The sequence below is a fragment of the Alternaria conjuncta genome (genome assembly GCF_024043145.1).
Source record: "Alternaria conjuncta strain BMP 0040 chromosome Unknown scaffold_1, whole genome shotgun sequence".
In the NCBI taxonomy this organism is placed as follows: domain Eukaryota; kingdom Fungi; phylum Ascomycota; class Dothideomycetes; order Pleosporales; family Pleosporaceae; genus Alternaria; species Alternaria conjuncta.
Window position 1 is genome coordinate 908,423 of NW_026250090.1, and position 13,842 is coordinate 922,264.

At 53.1% G+C, this 13,842-nt stretch overlaps 5 protein-coding genes across 5 annotated transcripts; 3 read left to right on the plus strand and 2 right to left on the minus strand.

Moving 5' to 3' along the window:
* Positions 1-851: 851 nt before the first annotated feature.
* J4E85_000317 (uncharacterized protein) lies at positions 852-2,337 on the plus strand (the record flags this gene model as incomplete). Its single annotated transcript, XM_051464609.1, has 2 exons — positions 852-1,745; positions 1,780-2,337. The coding sequence occupies 2 exons, from the start codon at positions 852-854 to the stop codon at positions 2,335-2,337; spliced, it is 1,452 nt and encodes a 483-aa protein (XP_051331130.1).
* A 2,820-nt stretch (positions 2,338-5,157) lies between these two features.
* On the plus strand, positions 5,158-5,998 carry J4E85_000318 (uncharacterized protein; the record flags this gene model as incomplete). Its single annotated transcript, XM_051464610.1, has 3 exons — positions 5,158-5,243; positions 5,301-5,847; positions 5,900-5,998. The coding sequence occupies 3 exons, from the start codon at positions 5,158-5,160 to the stop codon at positions 5,996-5,998; spliced, it is 732 nt and encodes a 243-aa protein (XP_051331131.1).
* Positions 5,999-6,373: 375 nt separating this feature from the next.
* Positions 6,374-8,023, minus strand: J4E85_000319 (uncharacterized protein; the record flags this gene model as incomplete). Its single annotated transcript, XM_051464611.1, has 1 exon — positions 6,374-8,023. The coding sequence occupies one exon, from the start codon at positions 8,021-8,023 to the stop codon at positions 6,374-6,376; it is 1,650 nt and encodes a 549-aa protein (XP_051331132.1).
* Positions 8,024-9,134: 1,111 nt separating this feature from the next.
* Positions 9,135-10,562, plus strand: J4E85_000320 (uncharacterized protein; the record flags this gene model as incomplete). Its single annotated transcript, XM_051464612.1, has 1 exon — positions 9,135-10,562. One exon carries the CDS (start codon positions 9,135-9,137, stop codon positions 10,560-10,562), a length of 1,428 nt encoding a protein of 475 aa, XP_051331133.1.
* A 1,061-nt stretch (positions 10,563-11,623) lies between these two features.
* On the minus strand, positions 11,624-13,068 carry J4E85_000321 (uncharacterized protein; the record flags this gene model as incomplete). Its single annotated transcript, XM_051464613.1, has 2 exons — positions 11,624-12,940; positions 13,006-13,068. 2 exons carry the CDS (start codon positions 13,066-13,068, stop codon positions 11,624-11,626), a joined length of 1,380 nt encoding a protein of 459 aa, XP_051331134.1.
* Positions 13,069-13,842: the final 774 nt, after the last annotated feature.

Here is a 13,842-nt window from a genome sequence, read left to right on the forward strand (position 1 = left end):
AAGCCTTGCCGAGCTATTGGTGGCGTCGCTTGGTCGCGTAGAAATGCGTGTCTGGGGTAGGATGGGGTGATCTGCAGGTGCGGAGGTGGAGAAGGGGGGATGACGTCGCGAGGAAGGCACGGTTTGGGGAAGCCGGTGATGTTGCAGCAGGGGCGGCTGGCATGAGCATGCAGACTGAGGTACAGCAGGAGCTTATTTGATCAAAGCGCGAGATTTCCATCCATCTGTCGCGATCAATACTGTAGAGCCTATAGCTGTGAATGCTGAAGTGCTGCGAAGTCCAGGTGGCTGGTGTGCTTATCTCCGCGCCATCTCCGGAGCGATCCTGCCAAATCTCAGCCGTCACTCCATCCTCTCTTCTGCTTCCATCTCCATCCATCGATCTACTATGACCGATTGCAATTTCCCTGCAAGCACGAGGAGGTTGTCAATTGATGATGGCGGATACGGCTACAGTACATGAGCGGCACTCCTACACGGTCAACATCAACTTAGACTGCGCATCGTAATAGTGGATAAACCTTTCTGGCGACCGCTGCTGAGACATGCCGTTAGACATGCGCCAGACATGAGGTACACCGACCCGATCTTTACCATTCTAGACTACCTGATCAAACGACCTTAACAAGCACGTGTGGATCTAGACCGATACAAGGAAATCGCTCGATGCACAAACAATGGGGGGCTTCATAAAGTGAAACCTCTTGCTTCGCATTTCACGCTTCAGCCTGCGGAAGAGAAAGACCTTCTGGTGCCTTCCTCTAACGTTGCACCCGCAATTTGTCAACCGGCTTCCAACTCGATAAACAGTCCAGCTTCAGACAATGAGTACACCAACTGTGGCGCCTCCAATGGGTACAACGACCAAGCAGCCCACCTCTAATCAAGGTCATCTACAGTCTTTGATGGCCAAGGTTCGTAAGGAACTCCGATCACCAACACAGATAGAGACTTCATATGCAACCAATCTTACCCAGGCTGTCGAGAAGGAAGCTTGGAAAGAGTCTCAAGAAGTTCGCGACAGCATGTTGGGCCTCGCTCAAGAAGCTCGGAGGATGTTTGGCCTTCGACCGTTCGATATGTCATTGAATGGGGAGAATGAAGCCGATGGCAAAGAGATGGTTCTGCGGAACGGTGGGAAGCGACCAGCTTCCACGGCACCAGCCCCCAATCCATCAAAGCGGCAACAACGCGAGCCTATTCGACCACCGCCACCACCACATTCTGGCAAGATAGACCAGAAATCCGAGACTCTAGATCAATTCAGTCGTGTCCGTCACATCAAAGAGGAAAACACCGTCACTAACTCCCAAAATGGTCCACAAGGCCACGGCCATTCTCAATCGATCGAAAACCCATTCGCCACCAGCTTTCTCACGAGCAGCGCACCAATCTACAACCAAAACATCAACAGCGGGTCTGGTCAGCAGAACATCAACGTTTACGGCGTATTCGAAGCCCCGCCACCCTCAGCTACCGGCGCCGCACCAACCGAGTACGAGATCCCTACCGAGCCAGAGCATCGCTTAAACCAAGAATCTGGACAGCAGAAGTTCTCGATCAATGATACTGTTACCAACAAGGCAGCCGGCGATGGTAAGTCCGGTGGTCACAATCAGACGTTGAAGGGCCCACACGGCAACACGCACATGCGCATGACAGCGCCAGTGTACAACCAGAACGTCAACACCGGGAGTGGACAGCAGAACATCGACGTCATCGGAAAGATGGACTTTGAGAAAAAGGTTCGCAAAGAGCCGCGACATCAAGGTCTTGCAGTCCCAGTCGCGCAGGCTGCAAATCCACAGCCACAGCGGCGCAACGATCAGGGACCAGGTGGCCTACACTACGGTCACAGCCCAACTTATCGACCAACTTCGCCTCAAGGCCTTGCAGTTGCAACCGGGCAGAACGCAATTCCACTACCACAGCGACGCGACAATGAAGCACCTCATAGTCCATTCTATCGCCCAGCTTCGTCTCACTATCGACCAACTTCACCTCAGTATGGATCAACTTCGCCTGAGTATCGTCCAACTTCGCTGCAGTACTCGTATGGACCAACTTCGCTTCACCGTCGATCTCGCTCACCTCGCCGCCGCGTCGCCCCGCATAGTGACAGTGGCGCTATGGATGAGTACCGGGATGCTTCGTACGGGAGGGGTCATGGTCTTCCATATGAGGATGCTCTGTATGATTCAGAAGATGATTGTTCGAGACCAAATGGTGTGGATCGTTCTGGTCCAAGGGCTCCGCGTCGCGAACGCTGAGACGAGTGGCATGGTAGCTGATGGCGATGAGTCTAGAGGGAAAGACTGCGGCCAGGCACTTTCATGATGTGTGTAGTCAACTGTTAAATATGTTCAGGCCATCTCCATGAGACTATACTAAGATGTATCACCAAGATGACCAAGCTCTTGCACTAATCCGTCAAACATCTCGGTTCTACATGTACGTGATGATAACGGTCTGATTCCTCCTGCAACTCCTGATCAGCTTCATGATCAGACTAGTTTCCAGCGAGGGAATCCCTAATCGCGTCCTTCGTTTTCCCCTGGATTTCCTCCTGGGTTCGCTTCTTGGTTCGCTTCCCGAATCTCTCCCTCGTTCCCTTCATCGCCATCGCGGACAACGTGTCTAGGCGAATCAAATGGTTCTGCGATCGGCACCCCTCTTTCTTCATCGCTGGGTTGGTCTTCATCGTCAAATTCGACACTCTCAGTGCTCGTGGTTTCGATAGTCGACATTGAGTCGCCTTCCTCGCTAGGGTGGTCAGTAAGTTCAGACTTATCAGATTTAGGGCGAACAAGTTCGGGGACTTTGTCTTTGGAAGGTACAAGAGAGGGACCACGTTTGGCGCCCCCTTGGTCATTAGAAGACATTTTAGTGTAGCCCTATTGCTAGAACTAATGAGTTGGTCTGGCTTGTAGGCTGAAGCTTTATATTACGCATCTCATTGTAGCAAACCTCATGATCATGGGAACTCAAGAGGGTGACTAGGGCTTGTGATGATGTGATGAGCGTATTGGAGAAAAGATCACATTTGCTATTTTGGTGGTTTCATGAGAGCAGAGATTGGGAAGCTTATACTGGCTTTCATGATGAGTAGGTCTTAACCTGTATGTACTAGAAGATATCAGAAGTTCTGTGTGTTGTGTAGCGAACGCGCTTTGGTTGCTACCTTGCGGCTGTGTGCTCGTCAGCTGAAGAGCAGGGGGACCTGAGGTAAGGCCTTCATCTAGACAAACATTATGGACTGTCGTGAAACTAGGGGGTTGGCGTGAGTTCTTTTCCGACTGAACACTGTCCGCGATTGAATCTGGTCTTATGAGAGATATACAACGACCGCTCACCTAGCATTGGGTGCATGCGGCAGTCTGCCTTCATGGAGAGCGTGACTGCTTACGCCTAAGGCCAAAGATGGGTGAACGCGGTTAATAAGCGGGTAAAATGGGCCACAGCCAGAGCGTCGCTCACCGAAGGTTACTCCGGTATGCATGAACAGCTTTACATTTTCCCCCGTCCTCCAGGTAGGAAGCTGGCGAATGGGGGTAATAGTTTCCTGTGTCGCGCATACCGCGGTCATTCTATTCAACCGCATATGCATCGTGCCAAATCCAGACCCAGCTACCAGCCAGTCGGGACAAAAACATGTGAGGGATATCATGGGGGTTACTCGCTCGCGTTAAGCAGCCCACACCCCGCGGAGAACGTAACATAAATGCAAAGCTTTACCACTGTGATGGAGAAGTGACTCCATCCGCTCAAGTCTCTGGGCTCAACGGGAACGGTAAGCATGGATCATGACTGGGAAATCAGCAGATCAAAGGACCATAGTGATGTTCTTGGTAGAACACCCGGTCTCGACATGAGGCCAAGGCCCTATTTCACCCTAACAACGGGCCGATGCTCGGTCGACGATCATCAAGCGCGAAGAATCTTCCATGCCAATACGCCGGCTCCGAGGCCAGGCCTTGGCCCCACGCGGGTGCTATCAGATGGATTAAAACTGGGCGATTGGTACCACGACTAATCAATCTGATAATCGTCGCTTTATCTGATCCACCAACGTACACAACCGAAGATGGGTGCCTTAGGATGTGAGGAATTTGTGGTTCCAGAATTGTATGGCTGCTTGGATGCTAATGCAATTGCTCAGGGCTCAGGCCCAGCGACTCTGGCGATGCGAAGAAAGTTTTGGAAAGGAAGCTCGTTGTGAAGCTTGGTATGAGCATCTTTATCCCCATGGCGCAACCATGCTGACTTTCATGTGACTAGACATCTTCATCATGGTCGGTACTGTCGCAGAACTCGACTACTCATGATATCTGACTGTCTTGACTAGGTGTTCTGCTGCGCAGCCTACTTCTTCAACTACCTGGATCGCCAGGCTTTCGCTAATGCCTATGTTGCTGGTCTCCGCGAAGACATCGGCCTCAAAGGCAATGAGTATAGCATCTTGCTGTCGATTTTCACTGCGGGGTCCGTTCAGTGTGCCGGTGTGTCATAGCACTCTAGCTGACAGCTTCGCAGTCTCGTTGTCGGCCAGATACCCCATGGTCTCATTATCCAGAAAGTTCGCCCTAGCATATGGCTTCCGTTCACTCTTATTCTCTGGTCTCTTTTGACCATGTGTTCAGCTGGGTGTAAGACGTATTCACAGCTTTGTGCAGTCCGCTTCTTCCAGGGTTTGATCGAGGCCAGTTTGTATAGTGGTAGCGTGTATGTGATGGGTTCATGGTAGTAAGTCGATCGAGTTCCTCTTCATGGGAAGATGCTCACGATGCCCGCAGCAAGCCTTCCGAGATAGCCAAACGGGCTGCCATCTTTACTGCGGTCGGGCAGGTCGGGAGTATGTGCGCTGGTCTCATGATGACGGCAATGCACCAGACGATGGAAGGCAAAGGCGGCTTGAAGGGCTGGCAATGGGTATTCATCATTGGTACGTGAGCGATTTCGGGGGCCGTCGCGCGCGCGTTGCTGATACATGTGGTTCAGACGGTCTCATGGGAATTCCAGTTGGTCTCTTCGGATTCGTAAGTTGTGTCGGTGCTTGCACTCGAGCCTGAGGACTGATAGTAACCCTAGTTCACATTCCCGGATCTTCCAGAGTCGACCAGAGTCTCCTACATCACTCAGGCGGAAAGACAGCTCGCAATGACTCGTCTACCACCCAAGACAGCAGACACCCATAACATCGAGTTCAAGAGCCTTGCGAAGCGTGTTCTCCTAACGCCTACTATGTGAGTAGATACCTGTCATGTTAGTCAAACCGGGAAGTCATACTAACTCCTCTGCAGATACATCCTCACAACTTTCTCGGTCGTCTGCGCCATGCTCGAAGCCTTCGCCTTCCAGGGCATGTTCCTCCTCTGGCTCAAGCACAACAAGTCTCGTTTCTCCCAAACCGCTATCAACACGTACCCTCTCGGAATTCAAGCTGTTGCGATCGTCTCCCAAATTCTGGGCGGAGCCTTCATCGACCACACAGGTCATCGTCTGCCCATGATCATCTTTAGTGGAGCGATGCAGCTCATCACCGCATCGCTTCTGCTCGTGCGAAACCTTCCAGATGCGGGAGTCTTCACAGCGCATTACCTCAGCGGCACGAGTTTTATCGTGAATCCAATCATGTACGGGTGGGCCACAACCATCTGCCAGCGAACGGGCGACGATGCGGTGAGGGGTGTGACCGTGTATACAATGGCCATGGGCGGCCTGATTTTGTATACATGGTGGGGTATCGTCATGTACCCAGCGACTGATGTACCATACTGGAAGAAGGGAAGCATCACCATGATCGTGGTGGTCTTTGCTTTCATTGGATGGGCGTTCGTGGTCAGATGGGTGAGTATCATTGGTGAATAAGGAATTTGGCGTGTACTAACGATTCGTGTAGCTTGATAGGAAGACGGCGATGGCTGCTAACCGTGAGCCAGCTGAGTCTGGAGAGCATGAGGTGCCGGAAGTGGTTGATGAGAAGACGAAGTGTGGGTAGTGGGCTTTGTCATGGCCCCTCGGAAAGCACTGCCCCTTCGGTTCGCGCACATGAATGTTGTCGACAAACTCCTTGACGAAAAGATATGTGGGCAGCAATGGCTGCAGGCCGCGGTCGCTGATGCGCGACGTCTTGCGGAAGGATTGGTTGGTTCTGTGGGCGAAACGCATCACGAAGGGATTCAGGGTCTCGCATGTCATCATTACGTCATCGTCATCTCCGCGTTCCGTCACAGAAAGAATGCACTCAGTGCTCCTTTTTCCACAATACTGATCATCCTCATCGCGTCTTTGCTCTGGTCTTTAGCGATTTTGTTCGACGCGTCTACGTATGGATGTCTTTCGACCGCCGCCAGTACGACCAGTGAATGTGTACTCACATCCCTTCACCAACTTTCCGTGCCCAGTCGAGATGCAGCTGTTGTAAGGCAGTATTTGTCGTGTCTTGACGCAGCTCTTGAGTTCGAAGTACATATCTGTCGATTCTCCTACGTCGCTGACCCGTAGCCATTGGAACATCCTCAGAGCGCAGTGTTCTACTTGCCTCATCCATAGCAACGGTAATGGGCTGGCCCGGTTCTTCTCCAGGTTCTTCCTGGTCCTCATCGCGCGGTTCTATACACACATCTCCAAGCCATTCGTCGATCCAGCGCCTCTTCCGAGACGACATCCTTTCTCCAAAATGTTCTGTTGCGATTGCTTTTGTCTGAGCCGGTGGTGCGCCTAGCTCTGGCTTCGACTTTCTCCTTCGAACCTCGCGATCATGCCGATGTGCATCCGAAAGATCGCACTCAGCCTGCGCATAACCTCTGTCAGCTTCCTGCATCTTCGAGGAAATGTTGCGGCATTTCTCCAGCCATATAGGACCAAATTCTTCTTCTAACTGATGCGACCTTACACTTGCATTGACACGTTTCCCTCTCTGGTGAAACATGTAAGTCTTCAACTCCTGATCGTACTGCTCGCGAACGTTGTTAAACTCTTTCTCAACGCGTGTCGCTTCGTACGCTGTTTGGCGGAGCGCGTCCTGTAATGCCAGCAGGTTTTCGTTGCGAGGGTAGTCGTTCCATGCGTTATTCCACGTACTTTCTGGTTCTTCTTGTTGCAGAGGTCTAAATGCCCCGCTATATATCTCCACAATCGGCGGGGGTATCCATTCCTCAGGTATCTCATCGTTCCAATTGTTCTCGGGCCAATCCAGATTGAGATCGTCTACATGCTCTCTTGTGTCGACGATCCGGACCCGCGGATCCTTGTCGTCGCCATCGATGTTGGGCAGAACGCCTATTCGTACTAGAAGATCGTCGAGCAAATCCCAAAGCGTTTTCTCTACGGCCATAGTGTTCACATTTACTTCATGATGCCGAGCATAGATATTGTCCTGCTCTACCTGGAGCTCTTCTCCCTCTGCTTCAAGGGCTCGAATACGATATATGACTTCCGATTTACGCTTCATCGCCCATTCGAAGGTCTCACGATCATACCCACCGTACTTGCTCGAAGTCAACCTAATAAGCTCCTGCTGTTCTTCTTCGCATTTTGCCTTTTCTTCTACCATCTTATCATACTTTCGCTGAACTTCGTCCAGCTCTCGATTGCGCAATGCGTACGACGAATCGGCGTCACGACGAGCCAATCCCGCCTTTATTATCGCACAGAACAGCTCGTACGTCGGCACGATGCCTGCACGAGGCTTCTCTCGGCTGCCAACTAATAGCAAACCACTCTCGCTGTGGAAGTCTTCCTTGTGTATGATATCTGGCCACCACCAGACCGGGTCAAATGGTATGAAGCCTGCAGGAGGGTGTTGTTGCAGGGTGGAAGAAGCTGACGGTATACCGTGTGACAGATGGCTATTTCGCGCTTGTGACTGATTGTGGGAGGAACCCGATGCTAAAGTCCTCATTGGTTTGTTCTTTCCCTCAGCGGGGGCTACATACTGAGGATGAACCTGCTGTGCCAGCCTGAGGAACTTTCCATTTTCCTGAGCTCGGTAGTCGTGATCGGCCCTCCTTTCACTGAACATTGGATGAATTTCAGGAGATAACCAAAGCCAGCTCGATGTATTCTTCCCCTTCTTCGACCGGTACGTTGGTTGGATGTCGTGTGCAGCGTCCTCAGTAAGGCGAAGAAACTTGGAAGGACGCCTCTCAGGATAGGAGACATCTTCCTCGCAGGCATCACTGGCGTAGTCTTCGAAGCCTCTTTTTCCACAAGGTTTCGTCATTTTCGATGAGGACCCCGGGCCTATGCAAGTCATTATTGGTCGCGTCAGAATGTGTAACAGGCGTCTGTTGACATATAGGAGTAAGAATCTCGCGACAAGACAGCTACGTCAAATCCCCATAGGAGAGAGGCTTACCATTTCGACAACGTTGACATATTGGAAGACAAAGACGTGTTGTCATCTGTTTGGATCTACCTTTGTCCCCCTCCCGTCTTTGTTGCTCGACGATCTTACATAAGCGGAGTGGGCACATAGCACAGCACCTCGACAGCTTTGAACACTGTGAATAATAGGTGCGTGCACTCCGAGAGACCTTCTCGAGTTGGGCGCGGACCCGAGTGAAATGGTCTAGCGACCAATTCACATTCGTAGGGGGGCACTCTGCCCCCTCTTCCTATATCAATGGCGACTACTCGGGCTACCAAGGCTTTCATCAACACCTCTGGAGTCGCAACCGTGTCAACCCAACTACAGCGATCGACTGGTCATGTCAGAACGAGATCGCCCAAGGGACGACGGTCGTGGATCTGGCGGCAGGCGGCCCAGCGACCGCGGTCGACAAGCAGATAGATGGAGACCACAACGAAGTCCGTCCCGCAATGATAGAGATAGAATGGGGCCTCGCGATCGATCCCCACCAGTCCGAACCCAGGGACACCAGAGACTTTCTGAAGACCAGCGACCTCCTCGGCTTTCAGGTTCGCAGCAAATCCGTTCGATTGCCACTCTGCATGCTGGACGCGACGTGACGAATGTGTTCAACAATCAGAATCCAAACCACATGCCGCTTGGGGTTCGAAGCGACAGCCGCGCCCCATCAACTGCTTTGATCTCTGGAGAACCAACAGTACCTAGCACCGCGCCAGGCTTTGGAGAGGTCCCAAACTATCAGGCCAGGCCTACAGTTAGCATGACGGGATACGAAAACTCTGATACGGGCGGAAGTGGTCGAGAGCCCCCTCAGAGGGCCAAGACAGCTTCAACTCGAAATAGCAACTCCGGTCGCTATCCAGACCCAGACGGACACGGACGTGTGGATCAACACGTTCGAACAAGTAGGCACGCTGTGTTACCAAACTTCACACCATTAACCTTCGGAGACATCGTCGACTTCTGGATGATCAAGCACTGTCAGATCGACGCCGATCAGCGAATGACACAGGACAAACACGGAGAATGGTGGTTCACAGATAAAGGCGTACTCCGCTTCCAGCCAAACGAATATATCCGGAACAAGTATGGCCAGGATTGGCCGCATGGCTTCTACTTGGAAGCTCGAGACGGCCTCGTAACTGCTACGTTACACGAAGACAATGGCAGGGCAACAGTCCAAATCCTACCTATCTGGACTTATGGTAGTACGGGAGCCTGGAGAGACGCCGCGGAGACCATACCTAAATCTGCAGAATTCTGCGCTTCGCACCTCTCTATCATGAACCGGGACCGAGTCGATGATCGAGAACGATACGAAGCAGATATCAGAGAAGAGCTGGCGCGGAATCCGAACTCCACCCAGACGATCTCACGCGGTATCGAGCATCCAACTCCCAACGGCCATCCTTACGCGCCTATGGACTGCGTCGCTGTGGTTAATCGACTCCATCCGTACGACCCGAAGCGCAATTCCGTGATCAGGTTCTCCATGAGTATCACTGTGGACTTGGATGAGCGGGTCCGTCGGCATTCTACACTGGAGCCTGAGAGCAGGATCCGTACCCGAGACATCTACTGGAAATGGCTCATTATCAGCATGATGGATCCTCAAGAGCGCCGTACAGCTGATTATGGCCCCTATACTTGGCTTAGAGGAATGGATCCAAGCTATACCGGGTCGCTACACACACCTGAAATCGGCACCACCAACGCTGCACCTCCACAACTGCCGACAGTACCTCAGCAGAACAGGGCATTGCCGCCTTCTACCGGTCCAGCTACGGTGGCTACACCTAATCAGATGACGATGGCACCCCATCAGACTGTAGCCCCACCACGTCCTACTGGTACTTTGAGTTCTACTCCTCAGCAGGTGTCGACAATGCCTAATCAGAACGGAACCCTGCCATATCCTAACAATATTATCAACGCTGCACCTCCGCCTCCACCGTCGGCGAAGCGCAAGGCTAACGATACAGAGACAGCGTCGTCTGTAAAGGCCGAACAGCAGGCCCCAGTGGAAAATGCTGTCGCAAAGGGAGAAGACGACAACTTCGGTGCACAAGCTGCTGACTCAACCGTACCACTGGAGCCAGCACAAAAGCGACAGAAGACCACAATCAGCGCCGAGAACGAAGCCGATGTTGATGTCGGGCCTAAGCCTAACGACGCAGACCCCAAATAAGAGCTTGAGAACCTAGGAGATGATCTCCCATTGAACTGCAGATATTGCAGTTATGAGGGACTCACAACTTCCGAATTCCATATGCACCCATCCAATCAGGTCCTCTCGAAAAGAGAAGTATCGTCAACACAAGAGCTTGCAGTTATGAGGACATGATACGGCTACGCTAGTTGGCAAAGTCTTGTCAGAAGAGCGACGTCGAGCGAGCAAGCATTGCAGCAGATGTCTTGACAGTGTATTATATTGCTCCTCATTCATATTTCAGTTCGTACTCGGATTGTTGCTTATACATACTCTTACCAGTTCCTTCTCTTTCCCTTCATACCCATACTTTTACGTTGATAGTCTTCTCTATTCATATTCATATGTGTCGTCGTTTGTTCTAATTGTTCTGCTACCGACATAGTCTTGGTTTTTCATCTTGTGCTTGAGGATAGGCTGGATGCGTAGATGGACATGTTGCATGGACATTGTGAACGACAAAGGCGCAATGTTTTGGGTCGATGGGGTCGGTGGGTGTTGCGATGACGCGAAGAGAGGGAAAGGGGAGAGGCTGGATCTCTGGGCGAGGAAGGGGTAGATGTTGGGCTGACAGTACTCGGGGCGAGTCATGGGAGTGGAGCGTGGGAAGGGGCGAGGTGTAAGAGGATGTGCATGATGCATGATCAGGGATCGATAAAGGGGATCGGTGCAAGAGCGGCAGGGATAGGAGTGACTGTGAGGAATAACTGTTAACATATTAATTCGTTCTCGAGTCCGTAAATGTGCAATTGATACGTATGCGTTACATAAAAGCAGCGTGAAAAAGAATTCTCGTAGTACTCGCGATAGTCATGACCCATTATGTTCGCCCCTGCGCCGAACGAACCCAGAAGACTCCAAAGCAAGCAAGCAAGCGGCCAACGACGGGATCTTGATATGCCCATGTAATGTCGTCTAGATGGTATAAACGTGAGGAAGCAAAGCAACGCTAAATGCTGATGTACGATGATGAAGGATGATGAGGACGAAGGAAACGCCAAACGCTATGATAGAGGAGATTTGGTTGGAAGCCGTGGGGATCAGACGGCGACAGTGTGGGCGCGGAACAACATCTTGAGGCCGGAAGGCTCTTTCTCCTTCTTCTTGGTCTTGCTGCTTTCTTTGCTGCTCTCCTTGCCGGATTTGCTGGAGGCGACTTTGCTGGAAGCGACTTTACTTGAGGCAACCTTGCTGGAGGGACGTTTTGAGTCGGAGGTCTTGCTGGTCTTGACGCTGACTTCGGACTTGGGTGCGCGGTGCTTGTGCTCTTTGTGCTCTTTGTGTTTTGATTCGCTGCTGTGCTTCTTGGATCGGGTGCTGCGGCGGGACTTGAGATCGTCTTCGTCAAGTACGCCGGCGGCGCAAAGGGTGCGGGAGGCTTCGGGCGTGATGAACTCGCCGTCGACACTGGTGCCGGAGCTGTTGGCCTCGACGTCTGCGATGCCGCGGCGCCACAGCTCTACGCGGCTGAGCTCCTGGGGCTCGAGCTCGTCGAGCTGGTTGTTGGAGTCTTCGATGGGCATGGTAGCGGCACGCATGGGCATCGCCATTTGCGGCTCAGGTAGTGGTGCGTCGACTTCCTTCTGGACTTGCATCTTCTTGATGATTTTGTATCCGCCGAGTGCGACAATGGTAACGCCGACAGCGACACCTCCAGCGATCATGAACTGGGGGCTGAGGAGCAGAGCTGCAACGGCAGGGAAGCTGCCCTTGAGCGTCATGAGGACACCAGGTCCCATTTTGCCGACGATGGCGCTGATCTCGGCGAGCGTGAGTGACACGGCGGCAAGCGCTTCAGGGTTCTTCTGCAGGTTCTCGATCATGGCCGTGGCCGTGTGTTGTAAGCAGTTGGCCTCGTCCAGGAGCAACTCGATCTTGGAAGCCTTCTCTTTCAGCTCGACGTCGTTGTACTTCTTGTCGGGCAGGGGCGGGGGCACATCGCCGTAGCAAAGGTCCATATCGACTGACTTGGATCGCGACTTGCTGCTCTGCGACGAGCGCTGGACGGCCTGATCGGAATTCCTCCTCGCAATCTCCTTGTTGTGTGCGTCGCCGGCGAGGTCGGCTTCGAAGCGGTGTTTGCTGCTTCGCGGGCTGTCGTTGGCATAGAAGCTGTCGCTGTAGCCGCGCTCCATCACGGGCCGGTCATGGGCCTTGGTGCGATGGGTGTGGGCTTTGGACGCCTTGGAGCGATGCGAGACCTGGGAGCGGGCGTCGTCGTCGTCCAGGCGGATGGCCTTGACGCCCTTGGCGAGCTCCTTCTCCTTGACGGCGGCATCGCGCTCCGCCTTGATCTCCGCCTTGCGCTCGCGGTAGGCGGCCTTGGCCTCCTTGAAGACGTTGACAATGTGCTTGCTCTGGGCGGGGCGTCAGTACGAGTACGGGGCTTATCGGGGGGCTAGCGAGCTTATCGGGCACTCACACTGCTCACGACCTTCCCGCTCTTGTTAATCACAGTAATAGTCTCTCCGAGTCCGACGGCCATGGTGACGTAGTAGGGCGTTGTGTTCCTGCAGCAGCTGCACAGCGCGCGGCAAGAGGGGTTTTGTGTGACCTTGAGGCTGGTTGCGGTGAGAATGGTACTTGTGTCCTGGGCCTAAAAGGCGGCGGTGAGCATGTATCAGTCAGTGCTCGCGGAAACGGCAGCTGGCGCAACTCCACAAGGTCCCACCTGGATCACCAAGTCGTCGCGGCCAGGCTGCGACTATAAGGAATTTCAGAGTCACTCCTGACGGCGCTATTGTCGGAACACTACGCGCGGAATGAGGCGATTTCTACCGACCGCGACACGCAGCCATGATGGTGGTGGAGCGCGGGGTGCAACCAGAGTGGCCGAAGCGACCTGCAGCAAAGCCATTCACGAGACTGCCCGCATACTTCGCATCGCTTGTCTGTGACGTCTCGCCCTGGTTCGTGGGCTGCGCCGTGAAGACTCAACCAGTGCAGTCCGGGCATAGTCGCAGCGCGTGTCGCCATGTAACTGGAGGCGCTTCCCTGGCGCCGGCTATGCGGGCAGCGAGACGCTGCAGCACTGAGGCCCCGGCTTCGCCTGCCATTGGTGCGGATGGCTGTCTTGCTTTATTACTGCAGCCATCGTGAACGTGTCGTGACAGCGACTGGACAACTAAATTTCGGCAGCCTCAGTTCTCACGCGTGCTGATGCAACGATGCAGGCCCTGGCAGCCATAACCCGACTGTTGCTGCCCAAACCCCAATCTGGAGCCGGCTGGAATCGAGATGTCAATCATTGTCCAGTTGG